The sequence below is a fragment of the Talpa occidentalis genome, unplaced genomic scaffold, assembly GCF_014898055.3.
Source record: "Talpa occidentalis isolate TD23 unplaced genomic scaffold, MPIMG_talOcc4v2.1 talOcc4.12, whole genome shotgun sequence".
In the NCBI taxonomy this organism is placed as follows: Eukaryota; Metazoa; Chordata; class Mammalia; order Eulipotyphla; family Talpidae; genus Talpa; species Talpa occidentalis.
Window position 1 is genome coordinate 33,838,092 of NW_023601212.1, and position 21,650 is coordinate 33,859,741.

Below are 21,650 nucleotides of genomic sequence, written 5' to 3' on the forward strand. Positions count from 1 at the left end.
GGTAATTGATCTTCCAAACAGGACAGTTATCTCTCATTTATCTGAGTCTCCATGCAAACTTCAAATCTTATGAGTTGGAGTGTTTCTATTACCTTTTTCAATAAGGCTTATGTAGCAGAAATACAAAATAATTCTCCCACTATTTACCACCTTGCAGATGTAATTTTAAAAAGTGAAAATTTCTTAAAGTGGATATAAAATGATGGAATTTGCATTTACTACTTGCAAACTGTGTTCCAGACACAGTGTTAGATGCCTTACTTGCGATAGTTTACTTAATTCCCGGAAGAACAATGTGGGATACATATTACATCCCTTTTGAAGTTGAATTTAGTAAGTGGCAGAGATGCTATTTGAATTTATTTCTGATTGAGCCCCAAACCCATATTTTAGGACACAGTGGTTGAAATCATTTATGTATCAGATGGCTAGTATTCCTAATTAATTAGATGCAGAAATATTACCAAAGATTCTTTTAGCATGCATATTTGTATATTTCATAAATTAGTGTCCTATGTCCTGTGCCTTTGGCAATCACAGGCAAATTTCATACCTTTAAAATGAGAACAACCAAAAAATTCGAACAATTATAAGTGACAGGACTGTTCAGAGTATAAAATGATCTTATAGTAAAATACTTTTGTGAGGAAGATGAGGGCCCTTGACATGTCATTTCAAAAATAAATTTGAATTTTTAGACTGCAGTTTGCATTTCTGCTAGAATTAAGAATATAATCTAGGTCTTTTTTAGGGCTTTCAACAAACTGCGCCATTTTTAATTGTATTATTTTTTACTGAGGTAACGTTGGTTTGACCAACATTGGTATCATTCAGAGGTACAGATTCACACCTGTTCAGATGCATGTTACTGCACTATTTCCATAATCCTCCACCATAGTCCTTTGGTCTCCTTTTGACTTAATTCATTTAGTGTAATCTCCCCCAGCCCCATCATGTTGTCACACATGACAATATTTCATCATTTTTTAATTTTGTAACTGAGTAGTATTCCATTATGTACATACCAGATCTTTTTAATCCACTCATATATCACTATATACTTAGTTTCCATAACTTAGTTATTATAAACAACACTGCAATGCACATAGGACTGTACATATCCCTTCAAATCAGTGTTTTTGCATTCTTTGTATAGATTCCTAGGAGTAGAATTGTTAGATCGTATTGAAAATAGGTCTATCATAATTTTAGAAATATCTATATTTTTCCCACAGGGACTGGGCTGTTCTCCATTCCCAACAACAGTGTACAAGGGATCCTTGCTTTCCACGCTTCTCAGTAGTTAATTGTTGCTTCTGGTATTTTTGAGGTGGCTCATTTTCACAGGGGTGAGGTTAGCTATCTTATTGTAGTTTTGATTTGCATTTCCCTGATAAGTAATGAAATATGTGCTATTATTAACTGTGTTTGAACTTTGTAAAGAATTTTTCTCTTTTGCCCTAGGAAGCTAAAGAGAATCTCTGTAAAGAAATTAAAAACTAATTTTACTCACTAGAAGAGCCTTATGAAAGTCATTGTTTCCAACAATGAAATAGATTGCCTAAATCATACACTCTGGTTACTGGAGTGATTCAAGCACAAGCTCTAGTTTGCTTTATAAAAATGACCTTAATAACAGTGTGGTGTAAAGATTTGATGAGAAGATGGGATTAGTGGACAAAGTAGAACATAAAATTGGTATTGCCATGATTCTAGTAAGAGATGGTGATAGTATTACCTTGACTAATAGGTGTGTACAGGGACTTAAGTCGATGTTGGAGCCCTACAGTATACTTAATGAAGACTGCCATTCCATCATTCAAGCAAATACTACCACTTGAGAATTTCTTATTTTGCCTCATGTATGCTCAAACTGAGTTGATTGAGTAGACACATTGGGAGACATGTAACAATAATTTTCATTTTGAAAGGTAATTTACACATTATGTATATTGACCTAGCTCTTCCAGAGATGTTTATAATACAATTTGACTCAGTCATCATTCTGTAAGTATCTAATAACACTATGAAGCCCCTGTAGGACTTAAATAGACAACTAAGATGCTGCTCTTGCCTTTAAAGCTAAATGGCTATGCAATCTATACAGGAGGATAGGAGAAAAAGTATGAACACAAATAGCCACAGTGTAAGGGATGTATAAGACCAGTTTTATTGTGTTTTGAAAGAAACAAAGATGATATCCTACTGAAGGAAAAGTAAGAAAAGATGACATGAAAGTTGGACTTGGGAGCACCTAACAAATTTGACTCATGGAAGAAGGCTTGAGGAAGACATATTTCCTAAAACTATACTTACTCTGTGAGAATAGAAGATAGTAGTTCCATGGATACATGAGACTAATAGGATTTATGGAGGTTAGATTGTCTTCCTTCAAAAAAATCATTAATAAAATAATTCTACTTGATTTGCTAAGTTGGCTGCACTATTAACTTAAAAATATATTTTAGAGGAGTTACAGGTTTACAGTGAAATTGAGAGGAAAGTGTATAGAGAGGATTGTTCCCATTATGAATATCACTCACCAGAATTGTGCATTTTTAGTAAGGGTAAGCCTTTATTGACATATCATAATCACCCAAAGCCCATAGTTTACCTAGGGCTTACTCTCGTGTTTTTGCTTTCTGTGGGTTTGAGCAAATGTATAATGATGTATATCCATGATTATAATACCATATAGAGTATTTTTACTACTTTTAACATCCTCCTTGCTCTCTCTTATTGCTCCCTCCACCTTTACCCCAACCACTGATTTTTTTTAAGATTTATTTATCTATGCATACAAGAGCTGGGGTACAAGCCAGAGATATGGGGGGTGAGAGGATTCACCAGAGACAGAGCAGGGAACAGAACAGGCAGACTGACTGAAATACACTGCTGAGGGGAGCAGCAGGCGAGTCAGGAGAGGTCGGCTAAGCCATGTGGGTTGCTCCCTGGCTGGCCGGGGATCGAACTCGTGCTGCAGAGGCTGAGGATTGCTTCATAGTGTGTTGCTTAACCCCTTGTGCCACCAGGGAGGCCCACCAACCACTGATCTTTTTCGTATCTCCATAGTGTTGTCTATGTAGCTGTAATCACACAGTAGTTTGCTTTTTCAGATTGATGTCTTTATACTTTTCGTTTTATTAATTTTTAATTTTTTTTACATTGTTGTTCATTTCTGTGCAGTACTTGATTTCTCTTCTCAGGTAGAGTCCCTGTAGTTCTCTCACCACCACATCACCTGTGATCCATCACCATGGCCTCTAGTGCTCTTCCCTCCCGTTTTGATCCCTTTTTCACCCCATCCCCTGCTCTAAGCCTCAGATCTAAGGTTGCCTACAAGTTTTGCCTCTTTTCTTTTTTTTTTTTTGACCCTTTGTTCACTCTCCCTATATTCCTCCTATAAGTGATATCATCCAATATTTTTCTTTTTCCTTCTGTCTTAATGTATTTCACTGAGCATAATCCCTCTAGCTATGTCCATGTTGTTGTGAATGGCATAAGTTTATCTTTTTTAATTGCTGAGAAGTATTCCATTGTATATGTATACCACATTTTCTTGATTCAATCATCTATTTTTGGGCATTTAGGTCGTTGCTGGTGAGAGTGCAGACTGTCCAACCACGAAGGAAAGCTGCGTACAGGACCCTCAAATTATTAAAGATGGCTATACCTTATGACCCATCAATTCCACTCTTAGGCATTTACCCAAAGGACACAAAAACTAATTCGAAATGAAACCTACTCTCCTATGTTTGTTTGCAACACTATTTGTAACAGCTAAGATTGGCTTCTTTAAATTAGTGATATGCATTTAAATCTTCATGTCTTATCATGGCTGGCTTACTTTTTTTCTTTTTGGTGCAGAAGAGTATTGCATTGTCTGGCTATCTCACAATATATTTACCCATTTATTTGCTAAAGGGTATCTTGGTTACCTCCAAGTTTTGGCAGCTATTAATAGAGCTGCTATAAACATCCTTGTGTATATTTTTGCATGGGCATACATGTTCAACTCCTTTGGCTAAATTCCAAGGAACAATATTGCTGGATCAATTAAAACATGCATATACATGTTTCAGTACCATAAGAAACCACCCAAATATCAGAGGCTGTATTATTTTGGATTCCCAACAGCAATGCATGAGAATTCCCATTGCTCCACATCCTTGCCAGCATTTGGTGTTATTGGTGTTCTGCATTTTCACCATTGTAGTAGATATGTAGAGGAGCTAAGTGTTTTAATTTGCATTTCCCTGATGACATGTGAAGCTTTTTCATGTTAATTTTCCATCTGTATATTTTCTTTGTGAGTGGTCTTATTAAGGTCTTTGGTTCATTCTTTAATTGCATAGTTTGTTTTCTTATTATTTTAGCTTTTAGGAGTTCTTTTTTATATGGTATATTTTTTGGCAAGTATTTCTCCCAGTCTAAAATTTTCCTGATATTGTCTTTAACAGAGCAGATGTTTTACATTTTTATGAAGTTTAGTTTATCAATCCTTTCATATACTTCTTTTCAAATCAATTCTTTCTTTTAATTACAGATAGTCTTGTATTGTATACCCTTTTTAGGGTATACCCCTAAAATCTCCATACCCACAGTCATTTAGGTTTTCTCTGATGTCATTTTCTAGTGGTTTTATATTTTTGAATTTTACATTTATGTCTATGACCCATTTTGAATCAGTAGATCTCTTAGGTGGTTTAAAGTATAAGGTCTATCTGGTATTTTTCTTTTTTCTTTCTGGCTTATTTTGCTGAGCATGATCCCGTCCAGCTCCACCCATTTTGCTGCAAATTGCACGAGTTTATCTTTTTTGATTGCTGAGTAATATTCCATTGTGTATTGTACCACATCTTCTTGATCCAGTCATCTATTTTTGGGCATTTGGGTTGTTTCCATAGCTTAGCTATTGTAAATAGTGCTGCTATAAACACAGGGGTGCAGGTGCCCTTTTTGAATTAATGATTCTGTGTCCTTTGGGTAAATACCTAGGAGTGGAATTACTGGATCATATGGAAGCTCCATCTTTAGCAGGTTGAGGAATCTCCACACAGCTTTCCATAGTGGTTGGACCAGTTTGCACTCCCACCAGTAGTGCTGGAGAGTTCCTTTTTATTCCATGTCCTCGCCAACATTTGTTGTTGCTAGGTTTTTTAATATGTGCCATTCTCACTGATGTAAGATGGTATCTCACTGTGGTTTTGATTTGCATTTCCCTAATTACAAGTGATGTTGAACATTTTTTCATTTGCATTTCCTCTTTGGAGAAATTCCTTTTTAGCTCTTCTGCCCATGGTCTCACTCATAGCAGGAATTTAGAAAACCTAAATAAGGGATCAGGAAAAAGACTAATTATAATAAAATTAAAAATCAAAATCAACAAGCAACTATAAACCAGAGACACACTATGGGGTGGGGGGTAGGAGGGATTATGGTCAAAATAAGGGGGGTGGAGATTGTATGGGGACTATAACCAAGATGACAATGCACACCTTGTGCAAAAATGAAAAATGATGTAAAAAATATATAAAATAAAAAATATACAATCTAGGTCTATAATTCATTCTTTTCCATGTAAAAGTCCAGTTGTTCCAGCACTATTTGTGAAAGAGATTTCCTTTGCCCATTGCATTGCTTTTGTTCCTTTATCCAAGATCAGTTGACTATATTCATGGGACTCTATTTATGTAACTCTGTTCTGTTCCACTGATCTGTTTATTCTTTCACCATTATTGTACTGCTTCAATTATTATAGTTTTGAATAAACCTTGAAACTATTCACTTTTATGGGAGATTCTAATATTTATTTAGCACTCTATAGGTTTACTGAACTTATAGTGGGTACTTACTCTTCTTTGGGGAATCTATTTAAAATTCCGGTAAATCAGGAATCCCTGGAAAACTTTTCTTGAAAATAATAGACTCATAATTACCTTATAAAACATGAATAGATGGGCTCTAGGTATAACAGAAGCTCTGAGGCTCTGCGTATAAACATGATGGTTGGTGGTACAGAGAGTTTGCCAAGAACACTGAAGGATTCATTTTGATTGGAGCATGGAGTGAATTAGGTAATGGTAGGTGAATGCAGGAGATTTGAAGATATTATTGAAGGTCTTACAGGATATAGTCTGTTGTGCAGTAAAAAGAAATTTTTAGTTGCCCTCATCTAACTTGGGAATTTAGAAAGAAATTTCAACTGGGGATTTTGATGTACTTTTTCATGCTAACATGCCTTAGAGTTCTAAAACCTTTATGACAGATAGGGGCAAGGTAATAGATATTTCCTTGGGATTGAGATTTCTGGGCAGGAACTGGAATTCACATTGATAGACCAGGAGAAGAGCTTGGTCTTCTAGGTAGGACCTGAGGATCTAATTTTTAACAAGTACCCAATGGATGAGTCTCATGCAGACGATCTTGAATTTTGCATGTGAAAAATTTGCAAAGGGGGCAGTTCCAATCCCTAAATGATAGGTAGTCATTTGGAATCCATTTTCCCTCACTTGGGAGTAGTCCCTAGGCCAAATCACTGTGCTATTTATATACATGACCTCCTTTTTAGTTCTGTATCAGCTGAGCATATAGAGATATCCTTAAGGAAATAGTATTTAGGTCAGAAACATCAACCAAAATTAGTGTAATTAGAGTTTTTGAAAGAATGAAGGGAATTTTTGAGGCAAATTTATCAGTAAGCCCTTAGTTAAACTTGTTTCCATTTGAATTGCTAAACTATATGCACAATGTATTTAATTGAACTTAAACAAACTTTCTTTTGATCATTGAATACCTACTGTGCCAGAAAATTCTCAGCATCTGGGGTGTGTGTATGTATGGGAGAGAGAGGTAGTGGGAGGGGGAGGAGGAGGGAGAGAGGTAGGGAGGAGAGAACAAGTGTGTGTGTGTGTATGAATGTGTGTGTATGTGTGTGTGTGTGTATCTGGGCTAGGAGTTGGAGGCCAAAGTTCTGACACTAAGGTAATGTCTGGAGAAGCTTATTGTCCTCTGGATAGAAGGAGGCTATGGGAATGAATGGGGTTCAGGGTAGAAGTGCTCTTCTCCTTTCTGAACACTCATTAACTCCTTAAAAAAGGTGACTATCTGAATGAATATACCAGAAGTCTTTAGACTTGAAAATCTAAAAATATACCTGGGAACATGTGTAAATGCAGATAGCTGAACCTTAATACTAGATTTGGATTTGGCAGCTCTAGGTAGGACCTGAGGATCTAATTTTTAACAAGTACCCAATGGATGAGTCTCATGCAGACGATCTTGAATTTTGCATGTGAAAAATTTGCAAAGGGGGCAGTTCCAATCCCTAAACGTAGAGGATGCTTGCAATTTAAGGACTTAAAAGTCTTACTGGGCAGACTGATACGGTGCTAGGGTCCAAGGGTATAAAGCTGAGTAAATATGTAGGAGGAGAGCATAGACACACTCCAACACAATACACACTGTGCTGGAGACAGAAATTTGTCCATCAGGTTTGTGTGTAAGAAAGCTGCAGACCCTGAAATAGGGAATGTAAACTTGGAAAAAAAAAAAAAAAAAAAAAAACGAGGGCTCAGAATGAGACAGACTTGACCTGGTTTGTCATATTGTTTGGGATGTGCCTGAGAGGTCTGTGTTTGCAGTGAGGTAGAAATAGTTTTTCTTCCTCTTTGAGATGTCTTTTTTCAAAATAGCGAGTGCATCCATGAGGTTTTTTCATGGTTCTTTTTAACCAGAAGAAATGAACCTCTTTTCAATCCACCCTCAGACTCAGCTTCTCTTGAGAATGATCAAGCTGGGAATTTAAACCTTCCCGGGGCAGAACAACTGCCCAGATGCAAGATGACAATGACGCCAAGCAGCAGAGGGCCTGTCATTTGTCTGAGACCACGAAAGGAGTGTGTGCCTTTGTCCAGAAGCTACTCTGTCTGATGTTCCAGTCCAGGTTAATGACAGTGCCAGACTGAGGGGAGGGGACGGGGTCTTCCCAATCATTATACAGCAAGGCAGGAACACCCACAGAATGCTGAAGTATTACAAGGTTATTTGAATGACTCACTGTATCTCGATTCTTATTATCCATGATTTCACATTAATGCCTTTTGCAACATTAATATCATTAGTAAATCAAAATTATTCCCAGGATATCAACCTTTAGCATTTATAAATGGGTTCCTATTGTGAAGATGCTAATATTGAAAGGCTACAAGATTTCTTAGAAAAATTGAAAAGAACAGCTTAATAATAATTTTGCATTTTGGTAATCATGTTTTACAGGGAAGGAAAAATTGAGGGGGGTGGATTCTCAATACAGGATATATGCCAGCTGCTAAAGAGGTGGAGACTGCTTTTTTGGTTCCCCAGGAGAGATGGAGCCTCTTCTGGCTCACGTAGGACACAGGCTGCCTTCTCCTTTAGAAAGGAGTGGCAGCCACTGCCTGTGCTGCTTCAGTTTCCCCCAGCTAATGTTGACTTTAGAAAGCCAAGAAAATGATACTACACCACTGGTGCCCTGTCTGTGCAGGCCTTCCTACCTCCTGCTTTTCATGTAGGTACTTATGCATCATATTTGAAGAGAATCAGTGTATCCCCAGGTCTAGAACCTTAAGACAGTGAAAGCTGTGTGCATGCTGGCTAACTGGCAAGTTGCTCCCCTGAAAGTGTGTCCCGTGGGCATCCCAGGGGTCTGCTTCAACTGGGTTTTTGTCTGCCTGCAGGGGTGCATTTCACTTCTCTGCTGAGTGTCTGGAACAACAGGCACATAAACAACAGCAAAACCCTAAGTGTGTAGGAGGGAGACAGCAGAAAGTCAGGGGCCTCTAAATCTACCCCAGGCCACAGTTTCCTTCTCTGTTGCTCCTGGTGTGTCTTTATGAAGGCCTGTGGTGCTCCGCCTTTTCTGGCTGGTCAATTGGAGAGTCTGTTTCTAGAACCATCCACCTCTCTGCTTGATCTATCAACGAGGACTTCCAGAACTGCCTGTTTACTTGGGCTCCCTGCCAGTCACTGGAAACCCCCCACCCAAACTCCCCTCCGTCACCTTCTGGAGCCATCTGCAGGCAGGCAGCTGTGGCTCTGTCCTCCCAGTGTGGGCAAGCATGGCATCTTTTCTGAGAACCAAGTGTTCTTACATGCCACAAGCCCAGGAATAAGGCAGCATATTCGTCAGCTCCATTACACTCACTTGAATGACCATCACCAGGCGACCCAGTACCTGTGCCTGTGACAGCCTAGACTAGAAAGAAGGCACTTTTGATTTTTAGGTTTCATCATCTGTCTGAGTTTATTCTCATACCTTCCCTTCTCTGTGGCCTCTTTCCCTTTCTGTCTGTTTTTTAAAAGCATTGGAGGCCAAAACCAAAAAGCAAAGCAACTATAAAAGCAGATTTTTCAAGGGTGCTTCTCCTCTTGATTGGTCCAGAGGGAGAGAGCGAGGTGGCCCAGTACTGCCCACTGCCTGTAGGTGTTCACCCTTCCCCATAAGTGCCCTCCTCAGACTGCCTTTCTCAAGTCTTAGTGCAAAGGAAGACAGACCCAGCACCGTGGGACCTGTGGACTGAGGTGGGCATGAGCCTCATGGGACAGGGACATCCACTTGCCTGATTGTGTGCAGTGTTGTTTTAGGCTAATCCTTGCCCCAGCATCATCCCTGCAGCATGCACACTCCTCCCTCCATTGAGTGACTGCATCTCCAAGAAGCCTCTCACACACTTCTGTGCATTAGTCTGGAGGGAGGGCGAAGAATATTATGAGAACGAAATTCTTTTAGGAGCTAAAGCAAATTCTTTTAAATGATTAATTTGAAACAAAAAATAAAGTAACTAAAAAGGGTAAATGCATAGCTCAAAGAAATTTATTTATATCACCTTTATTTCTGGAGCGATGTGAGGATTTTGATTATAAAGTGTTGAGAAGACATATTGAGATAGGTTAATTCTTAAAATTTGATATAATATGTGGGACATCAGTTGTACATAATATTTTTAGTCCTTAAACCTCCTCTTCTGTGTTCAGAAAAAATGATGTAAGGTTTTTCAGATATTTGCATAAGCTCTATCCTTTCCATGCCCAGTTTCGCCATCTTTATTCTTATCTAATGTCATTCAAGAACAGGTTGTTAATGCTAATAATAAATGATGTGCACTATTTGAAATGGTGTTTGTTGTATTTGAAATTATGTTGCTCTGAGGCAATTTTGAAGGATTTCAGAACATAGTCAAATTTGGGGAGTTTCTTGTCACAATGTCCACTTGTTTACCTTTGGCTAAGTTCAGGAAGAATTTCAAAAATAACTGAAATTGATACCAATGTTTTCACTTTCCCAGCTCCTCATGATGCAAAGTTGATTATCTAGATGAAGGGGTAACAAAAGAGGACTGGGGTTGTAGCAGAAAGCTGCATTACCAAGGAGGTATTGTTCCTGCCCAGATTTTCAGGTTAAGATGCTGAATGTATCTGCAAGGGAAGAAAAGCACCTCTCAGATTATTACCTGTTCTTTGCAGGTAAGATATAAGGTGTGTGCTTTCCAGACCTCTGGGGGCTTGCTGGCTGGGATTCTTGAACATCACCCTTGAGGGGAGGGGTGCTCTTCACCAACTATTTTTCTTGGTGGGCACAAGTGGGTTGTATTATCCTCTTCCCTTTGTGTTTAGCATAGCCATAGCACTTGTACTGGTGCAGGAATCCAGAGAAGTTCCATATGGTGCATCTGGGAAAAAGCTTTAAAAGCTAGTGTTCAGTTTGTTGGAACCTCATTTCCTCTGCCATAGCAACCAGCTGCAGATGAGGAGGTTCTACTAGGCTTCTTCCTGGAGTGAAGGGAGCTGACACAGTGTCTGTCTATCCTACCCCAGGCCCTTAACCCATACGAATAGATAGCATGAATCAGAAAGACGTCTTTGTTGCTTCAGGGCATTAAGATTTGGAGGGCATGTTGTTACTGTCACATGTCTAGCCTGGCATGATGGAAACAGCTTTTTATCCCCTTTATGTTGAATATTTATTAATAATTGTGTGAAACCCACACATTATCACGGTTTATTGCTTTTTGTTGCCGTTCTTTATTCTTATTGATCCTATTATTTCTGATAGCTGATATAACTTCAACTATTTGGAAACTAAACACCACAAAATCTTACAGTGACAGGCAAGAATTTTAATGAGAATGTATTATATTTATGTTGTACACATGATTCTTGCACTTCATTGGGTTTATGTGTTATAGTCCATCCTCTATCAGTCTGTCCTCTTCATACTATTCCATTGCACAGTCCTAAGGAGTAAAATGCAACATATAACTAATCTTTGCATATTCTTGTGGTAAATTCTAGCAGTACACATTACATGGAAACCATTGAGCAGTCTGCTGAAATGCTAATGCCGAGGAGGAGGAGGACAAAGATTTCAAGGGGTCATGCTCCAGGAGCATACATGCCCACCAACGTCACTGTAAAGCTGTTCAGTTAAGACAAATAATTTACCTGCCTCTGTGAATATCTGAAAATCAGAAGTGAGATTCAAACTACATAGTTAACAGCATTCTAGATTTTAAAACTGTGAAGACATCCAAAAGGATGAGATAAATGTGGAGATGATCAAATAACATGTTTTTAGGGGTCAAATGGTTAAGTGACCTCATTTTAGACATGTATTATTTGCTGGTGTTTTCCTTGGGAATTTTTTGGGGAAGTATATATTGATCTTTGGAATAAAACCCTTGCCAGCTTACACTACATTGTTTTTGTGTTACCATCTGATTTTTTCTGTTTTGTTTTATAGACTCCAATGTTTATTTTTTAATTGAGAGTACATTAATTTATAATACTGTATGTGGTTCAGAGGCATGGATGTGAGCACACTTGCTCAGATGTCTGTCACCACACCCACCACCCAGGCACCATACTCCTTGTACCCCCTCCACACCATGTTTTCACCCCCACTCTTGTAGCCTTGATTCTACATAGGGCTGGTTAATAAAACAAAAAAAAAGTCAGATAAAATCATCTGATTTTATTTCCATTTTTGTATCATCAGAAAATGGTTCTTGAAGAAATGATTTTGAACTTTCTGATAGATGGAAGGCTATTTGCATCATATTTGATGTATACACCCTGATAACATTCTGATAATCAAATTACAATTTTGGCATTTCTAATCTCATGAGTTTCTTAATTGTTCTTGTCATATTCCCTAAATTAATGCTCAAAGAATTTAAAGTAGTATGTATTTTTAATACTATAAGATTAGAATGTATTCACACAAAATTTAAGTATTGCCATTAAGTCTTAATATTTTTATATTTTTCTTGTTTATTATAGAAGCATATCCTGTCATTTAAAGACAGTTTACTCCTACACACATCTCTTTATGACACATAGACCTTTGTTCATTCATTCATTCATTTAGGAGATACTTAATAAACAGCTATATTAGATACTATGATAAGCACTATTAATACAGAAATGGAAACTACATAGCCCCAGTCTTAAAGAGCACATATTTTATTTGTGTGTGCATTTGATTATTTGTAGGTGCATTTTAGTTATGCCTTATTTTGAAATCACAACAGGGAAGTGTGGTAGAAAATTCCATTGAAACAGTAGAAGAAAGGATTTATCTAGAACTGATAAAAGGACCATGAAGATCTTCACAAAGGTGATACTGGAATGAGGCATTTAATGAAATAGTTTACCACTTTGTTCAGTAAAAATATTCGAACAGTTGAGGAGCTTACCAGCATGTTTATTTTTGGGTAATTAGAGCACATTTCTCTGCAAATAGGGTGGCTCTAGCATTTATGCCATATTCTATCCTCTGGGAATTTGGCGATTATAACCTGGGTGATATTATAAAATATGAGCAAGGCAATAGCCATTCACAGTGGATCTGACAACAGAATTAGATGAAAGTCTGTTTAGACTAACAGTACCTTTTGACTCTTTAATTGTAGGACATATGCACATCAATTTCCCATCTCTCAAATATAACTACTACTAATTTCTTCCAATTAAGGTTAAATGAGATAGTGCTTTTAATGTGGTCAGTGCAATTAATGGCACAGAGCATGAATTCAAGAAATGATAAAAATTAAGATTATTCATAGTAATTAAGAATAGTCTTGACAATAAATTATAGATGTTAAAAAGCATGGCACAATTGGGAAGGTAGAAAAATTGGGAAAAATGGCTTTTCAGTGAATGACTTTCTACTTGAAAGTTTGAAGGAGATGAGAGGGTCACTTTGTAAAAGGTCGCAATTCGAATTTTTTTTGGCAAATTACTGATAATTCCATTTGTGGGGAATAATGATTTTCTATTCTGGTGTTCTGATATCAGTGATCATCTATGGTGATAATGTTGTCGAACAGTCCTCGAGTGAGATGTCAGCATTTGACTATGATTGTTTGCAAACCCTGCTGTGATTACACTCAGTTGTCTAATTGCTTAATTTATTGATGTTGTGTTGACATGTTTTTCAACAGCAGTTGTGATTGCAGATAACTAATCATTGCTATTCTGGCTCATTATCTCACATTTGCTTTCGATCTGTCTGATTGCTGCAGGTGGAAACAATAGGTGATGCCTACTGTGTTGCCGCAGGACTGCACAGGAAGAGCCTCTGCCATGCCAAGCCCATTGCCCTGATGGCCCTGAAGATGATGGAACTTTCAGAAGAGGTGCTGACACCTGATGGAAGACCAATTCAGGTAGCCTTCTCAGCTATCTAGTTTGAGTAATAATGTACCTTTTACTCAAGGAGCAAGAAATTCCCTCTAGAATTCTCACTAACTTACAGCTCTAGACAAATCAGGTGCCCAAGGAGGATGACTGGTATCTAGAGATTAGTCAGAGATCCAGGAAAAGAGCAAATGGAAGTGATCCCAAGTGGGAAAAGGTATGTGGAGGACACAGAGCCACAGAGAAAGGAAAGCTGAGGGGTTGGACCAAGGAGAAAACTTATTCTCATTCATCGCATCATCAATACCAAACAGAAATGATGACAGTCAGAGTCAGAGAAACAATCATAAAAAGAGAAATTAAGCAGCAAAGATGAGAACCTGGGCAATTGCCTGAGAGTATTCTTGCAAAACCTCAGTCCTTGGTCATTTCTGCAGTATTTTTTTAATGTGGCAGAACTTGAAGGTTGAAGACTAGTAAGTGAGGAAATTTGAAAAGTGGGTAGAAATTTAGGCTTTGGTGACTTGAACTCTCTTTGGTACTAACAACTTTCTGCAGCCTGGGGTCTACCTCTGGGAATTGATAAGGGCACTAGCTGTTTCTCTGCCAGAGTCCAGTAGATCCCAGAAGTGTTATAACTATGACTCCTTATAAACTAGATATCTTGTGCTCAAAAATTTTACCTTAAATCTAACTTAGTCCTCTCATAATACCTCACCAATACTAGGTTAAAAATAATACAGAAAAATAAAAAAGGCTTCAAATGTGGATGTGTTTTTATTTCTGGCATTGCAGCAAATAAACACCCCAAGTGAGCCCTTTGATAAATACTTTTGAAATGTAAGTTAACCATTTTTAAAATATTTCTTAAAATATTAAGCACATCACTGGACTCAGGAAAGAGAGAAATGTGCCTGTCATGTTATGTGTATAGATTGAACAAATTGTAGAGGGTGTATTTAACTTAAGTTGTTGTCAGCGATAGCAGGAACAAAAAACACTATCCCTCCATGGAAGAAGTCAACTACATTCCTATGGTTAAAGAATTTCCAAGAGTAGAGTGCTCTGGAGAAGGAGTAGCTAATAATGAAAACCAAATCAAACAAAAAGTACCTCCCCTGCCCTGCCTTCTACAAGCACAGAGGAAAACTAAGTACTATGGGTAAAAACCAATAGAAATTAATGGATGAGAAAAGCAGATCCAAAGTGTCAGATAGCAACTTTTCAGTCATGCTTTAAGTGTTATTGCTTAACATAATTTAAATAGAAGAGAAGCTTAAACATGTGAGACAGGGCTATAGATTTGCAATCAGAAAAATCCTAATTCTCACTAGGCATCTGTAGGGTAAGGTAAAAGGTATCAGGCTTTTCTGCCCTCCCGCCATTAGGATAGATGGTGGAACCCTGCGATCCTGAGTGCGTGCCTGATGGCTGGCACCTGGAGTAGGGTGTGGGCATGCGTAGGTGGGTACACCTGCGCTAAGAGACTGATTTATAAGGGTGGTGCAGCGGAGTGCGGTGTGGTGGTAGTGCAGTGTTAAGGGTGGAGGAGTGGAGTGTACAGAGGAGTACAGCGACTACAAACAACGGCGAAGAGCATGTGGCTGCTAGAACCGTTCATAAACCTGCCCGGAATGGGTTGGTTGCTTTACAGTATATATAAAACCATATTAGACACAACTGACACAAAAATTAGTACACTGGAAGTTAGAACTAAAGAAATTATAGTTAAATCCAGGAAATTAAAAATGGGAAAATATGAATAAGAGAATGTAAAATGTAAAAGATGCAGGCAACATGGAAGTCAGAGTGGGAAGATATAGTTCATGCTCAGTGGGCTGCCAGGGGAGATAATGGAGGGAATGCAAAAATGGGATTTTTTTTTTTTTTTTGGTACTGTTAAACGATTGTAAAATGTTCTCAGTCAAAGCAATCCTCAATAATCACCAGTAGAAAAATCACAGGAACCCAACATTAAACATATTTTAATGAGACTGCAGGATATCAGAGAAAAAGAGGACTTGGTAAATGACAAAGGAGATACTGATCAGTGGAGAAAAGATGGCTGTTCAATAGTTTACAAGACAGTTGGTTATCCTTGTGGAAGAATAATTGGATCTCTATTATGTAAGTCTTCTCGTAAATCAACTCCAGGTGGGCTAAATGTGAAAGATACACTTTAACACTTACAATATTATAATTAGGAATTTTGATTTAGAGTAGAGCAGAATTTTTTTTTGTAAACATCAGCTCAAAATTTTCTTTTTTTTTTTTTTTTTTAAAGATTTATTTATTTATTCATACAAGCACTGGGTACAGTCAGAAGCGCGGGAGGGTGAGAGAATTCACCAAAGCCAGAGCGAGGAGCAGAACAGGCAGAAGGACAGAAGTACACTGCTGAGGGGAGCAGCGGGGGGCAGGAGAGGTCTGCGCGCCATGCGGGACCCTCCTCAGGTGGCCGGGGAGCAGCCGGGGATCGAACCGGCGTCACAGAGACTGCGGGCAGCTTCGCAACCCAGCGCTCAACGGCTGCGCCACTGGGGAGGCCCAGCTCAAAATTTTCAAATGTATGTAAGAGAATTTCAAATTATCTACATTAACAGTTAAATCATCCTGTTTTTCTAAGAACACTGAAAGAGAATAAAATCAACTACAATTTAGGAGAACTTTAAACAAGACTTTTAGCAAAAGTACCCCAGTAACCTCATTATTTATAAGATTAATATGTATTAATAATATTATGATAAACCCTTAGATTTTCCCACCTCCTATTTTGAAAATCTGACAGTGTCAATGTTGGTAAGGATCTGGTTTATCAGGAAAACTCACACATAGATGGTGAGAGTATAATGTTATAATTGACTTATCATTAACTATAAAACTTTACCTTGTGCCTTTCCTATAATCAAGTAATCCCTTTCCTAAGTGTTTTCCCCAGGGAGGTACTTGTGCTTGTCTAGCAGAAGTCACATCCAAACCATTCACAGCAATTCTTTGCTAATAGCTTCAAGCTGGAGATAACTTGAACCTCTAGCAATAATAGAATGGCTATAAACTGATATATTTATGTATTGGCATGACATACAGTTGGGAAAAGGAATGACTTTAGCTATTGACATCAGTGTGAATGGATATGAAAAACAGATTATTGAGCAAAAGAATTCTATGACTTTATAATTGCATGCTATCATACTCCATTTACTTAGAATTCAAAACTGGAAACATTGAAAAGAATACTCTATTTAAAAATTTCTGCATTGATAGAAGTATAAAGGGAAAAAAAGAGAGTGATATAATACAAAATTTGTGGTAGTGTTTACCTCCAAGAAAGGAGATGATGAGGAGAAGATACATAAAGTGAACATAAGGATATAGTGCAAAATTACCCATTTTATTACTTTAATGTCCACATGTTATTTTATTATACAGTTTTAGAAAGTGGAGAGTTTTCAAATCACTCCCACCAGAGGTGGCTACAGAGAAGTGTGGAGCATTACCAAAAATAAAAAGGAGTTTAAGTCCCCTTTGGACATAATTATCAAGTTATTCATGTACATGAATCATACTTCTACCACCACAAGGAAAACTACACAGACAAAAAGAATTGTGCCTCAGGTCTCCTGCAAACTGCAAATACACAAATTTCACATTAAATTGACTTCAAGTCTTAAATGCTCAAGACTACCAGCTGGGAAGTTTTGTCATTGGGATTGTTTTCTATGTGGAGATACACACGTACATACCTGCCTATGTATACACACACACATGTGTAAATGATTAGATTTGAAGCTACCAAAGGAGTAAGGCAGAGGGCCCAGTGCACTGTGGATGAGTTGGTGGTGGGTGTGATGTAGTCACATAAGTCTGAGGAAGTGTGAATTACTGAATCAAAAATAGTGCTGTAAACAGGTTTAACCTCAATAAAGAGAAAGAAAAATTCACAGTGGTAACTGGTTATTTTGATCAAAGTGTGCTGAAAGTACTAGTAAAGATTTTCCTTTCAGCAACAAAAACTACTCAGATTACTTTTGCAAGATTAGTTTCACAAGATTAAAGGAGAGCATAAAATTACACAGTTTTCTAGTGAAATCACAATATAGCTATCTCAAACACAGTACAAAATAAGTATGACTTTATTTCAATTGTCTATTGTACAGAATATAAGAAAATCAGATTTCCTTTAAGAAGGAAAAAAAAAAAGGAATAGAGCTATGCTAGCATTTCCATATAATTAGCCAGCAGAATAAACATTGTATTGATAAAGCATAAAAAATTAAAATTTTATTTTATTGAGGAAATATTGTTTTATTGCATTGTAGGTGAGTCAGGGTTAAATAATCACGCCCATTCCCACCACCAAGGCACTCATAATTCTCTACCATAGTCCCATGGGTCTTCTCCACTCCCCCTACCACCTCTGGTAGCTTTACTTTACCAACAAATTTTTAGGGTTTATTTTGGTTTAGTTTTGTCCATTTGGTTTATTTCTCTATATTCCACATGTGTAAGTGAAACCATTATTTGTTTTTCTCCTTCTCACTTATTTCACTTAGCATAATCCTCCTGTTCCATCCATGTTGTTGCTAGTGGCAAGCTTTTGTCTATTTTTCATAGCTGAGTAGTATTCCATTGTATGTTTATCCTACATGTTCTTATTTTTTAAAAGAAATCTTGGTAGACAAAGTGAAGTTGGGTTGAGGATTGACTAGAGAATATAATTAAAGATTATGCCTAGTGAAATAAGACAGAGAAGCAAAGTTCTGTTATGGTCTCACATGTGAAATCTAAAACAGTCAAGTAAACAAATATAAATGATACCCATAAATGCAAAGCACATATCTGTTGTTGCAAGACATGTGGAGTGGGGAGTCAGCAAATGTGTAAAGGAGGTCAAGAAATCCTACTTCCACTAATAAAATAAGTCCTGGGAATGTTGTATACAGCATGGTGACCAAAGCTGATAGCACGGTATGGCATATATGAAAGTTACTTAAGAAAATAGATCTTTTTTTTAAAAGATTTATTTATTTATTTATTTATTTATTTATTTATTTATTTATTTATTTATTTGAGCGCTGGGTACAGTCAGAAGTGCGGGAGGGTGAGAGAATTCACCAGAGCCAGAGCAGGGAACAGAATAGGCAGACTGACGAAACTCACTGCTGCGGGGAGCAGCGGGTGCGGCAGGAGAGGTCTGCGTGCCATGTGGGATCCTCGCCGGCGGCCGGGGTTCGAACTGGCACTGCAGAGGCCTTGGGCAGCTTCGCAGCCCAGCGCTCAACTGCTGTGCCACCAAGGGAGGCCCAGAAAATAGATCTTTAGAGTCATCATGACAAGAAAAAAAATTGTATGTATGGTGATTTACATTAACACTGGACTTCATGTGGTGATTATTTTGCAATATGTGCAGACACTGGATCATTATGTTGTATACCCAAAACTAACATGCCAATTATATTTCAATTTTAAAAAATTATAATTAGAAAGATAGGTAGTATTTCTATGATTTATGGCCTTTGAGGATTGAGTTAGAGTCCCAATATCTATTTCTGAACTTCAGTAAAAAAATTTTTTCCTTGAATTTCATCACATCGATGTACAAATTCAAATACTCTTCAGTATCAGAGAACAGTACATTTTATATAATGAGGTTATTATAGAGAGATTGTGAAATAGACTTAAAAAGGAATATGTAATCTTGTAATACTAATGTGTTAAGCAATCTCAATTGCAAATCAGGCAAATGCTATGAATTTCTTCTAGCTCCATAGTCCAAAGGAAGGAATATTAATATGTAATTTACATGTACTGTAATATATTAAATTGTAGCTTAAGCTTCAACTTCTAATTAGTTTACAGGATTGTTTAAGATTATGAAGTAATTATTTTCTAATTAATTTTAAATAGTTGTTGTTATTTACAAAGTAAACCTGCTACTGCTATTTTAATATTTAGAGACTTGCTCCTTTCAAATATTGCAGTTTAATTAACCTTGTGAGATTACAGCCCAAGATTGTATTTAGAAAGAAGAAAAACTATTTGATAACTTGATTGATTCTCTGTCATTTGTTAATTATTTACTTATAAAGTTCTAATTAGTGCTTTTCATTATCACATGTCTGTTCTTTTTTGAAATGTTTGGTCTCTAAAATCTTTATTTAAGGAGAAATACCTAAAGTATTAGAAGGAGCTACATAAGTATCATATAAAATCATTGGTAGACACTGAATCATCTTATTCCTACTTCTGGTATTTATCCAGTAGGCACATTTTCATTTACTTTTAATCTGCCAGATAATGTGCAGTGTCAGTTTTAGTAAATTATTGTTTTATTGTAGCAATAATATACAAAAATATTAAACAAAACTAGCCCGTAGCATTACTGCGGAAATGTATGGCTAAATGTATAGATAAGTTTCTAACTGATTCTGTCTGTAGTATAATTCCTTTCTTATATCAGAGCTTCAGTCTGTATACATTCTTCAGAACTCACTAAAGTTCCCCTCATTTGGCTATAAAGAACATTCATCCATCCACTAAACACTAATTACAGCAGTAAAGTTTTTTTAAGTTGCCATCTATCTAACAAAAATTTCCTGTTTATATTTACTTGAATATATTAGTCATACTTATTTTCAACTTGTTGCTTAACAAGTCCATTCTCAAAAGTCCCTGTGGTCTACATTGTTTTTTCTTTCACTTAAATTTTAGTCATCTTACTTGTTTCCTGTGTGACTTACCATTATCAAGTCCTGGAAATTTACATAAGCAATTATAGAATTATAGGATGATGTTACCTTCCTATAGGGAAGTTGTAGCTGTGTGTCTGGCAGAAAGGAATACTGGGAGTTCTAGCAATCCCGCAGCAGAGGATTTAACTCTGGGTGTCGGTCTCAGTGATGGCCAGTCTATTCCTGATTCATCCTAGTGTTTTCAGTAATGCCCTTATATGCATGGTGTCACCTGCGAGGGTCTCATCTCAAAAATGTGGAGGCTTTATTAAATTCTCCCCCTTGGCAAGCCTTTTATGGCAGTCCTTGTCTTCTTCATCCTGCAAGGCTGTTGAAAGTACTGCTCTCAACTCTTCTGGAATCACAAGGTGCCCACAGTGGAAAAGCACCTTCAAATGTAGTGCTCACCAATCCTCAGTTTCATCTCTCCCCAACTCTTCCCCAACATCTCCATAAGGTATTTTTTTTTTTGTTGCTTCATGAAGGGACCTGCAGAGAGGCGTTCAAGTTACATCATCTGCGATTATAGAAGTGGAAGTACAAAGTAATGTATATTTTATAGGAGTTTTATTTTAATGATAATGATTCATCCTTACTGCGTTTGTGCCTGTTTTCAACCCAACTCAGAGATGAAATTAACTTTAAGTAGAAAAGATAGAATCATGTAACTGTATTTAAACTAGCTACTACAGAATCACAACACATAACATCCATTGCACTGCTTCCAGGAAGTCACTGTTCCAAGTACTTCCCACATAAATACTCTTCTACATTTCATAGTAATTCAGTAAGGGAAGCATTGCTATGATTTCCATTTTATTTATTTATTTTTAAAAGATTTATTTACTTATTTATAAAAGCACTGGGTACAGTCAGAAGCGCGGAAGGGTGAGAAAATTTACCAGAGCCAGAGTGGGGAGCAGAACAGGCAGACTGATGAAGTACACTGCTGGTGGGAGCAGCGAGTGCAGTAGGAGAGGTCTGCATGCCATGCAGGACCCTTGCTGTAGCCGGGGATCAAACAGGCGCTGCAGAGGCCTTGGGCAGCTTTGCAGCCCAACACTCAACTGCTGCGCCACCTGGGGAGGCCCTGATTTCCATTTTATAAGTGAAGAAAAAAATAAAAAAGTTATCCAGAGCTCTTCATCACTAGACTCTCTAGACTTACTAAATGTGAGTGTTAAACAAATTTCATGTGGCTCAGTTTTTCCTGTTATGTTGAGTATTCTGTTATCTAATAAG

The 21,650-nt window shown here is 37.4% G+C and overlaps 1 protein-coding gene across 1 annotated transcript in view; it reads left to right on the top strand.

Moving 5' to 3' along the window:
* Nucleotides 1–21,650, top strand: part of GUCY1A2 (guanylate cyclase 1 soluble subunit alpha 2) — a 299,132-nt gene that overhangs the window by 189,206 nt on the left and 88,276 nt on the right. Inside the window, exon 6 of the mRNA XM_037505696.2 lies at nucleotides 13,563–13,706. Coding sequence (XP_037361593.1) covers nucleotides 13,563–13,706 — 144 coding nt within the window. The remainder of the gene's footprint in view (nucleotides 1–13,562; nucleotides 13,707–21,650) is intronic.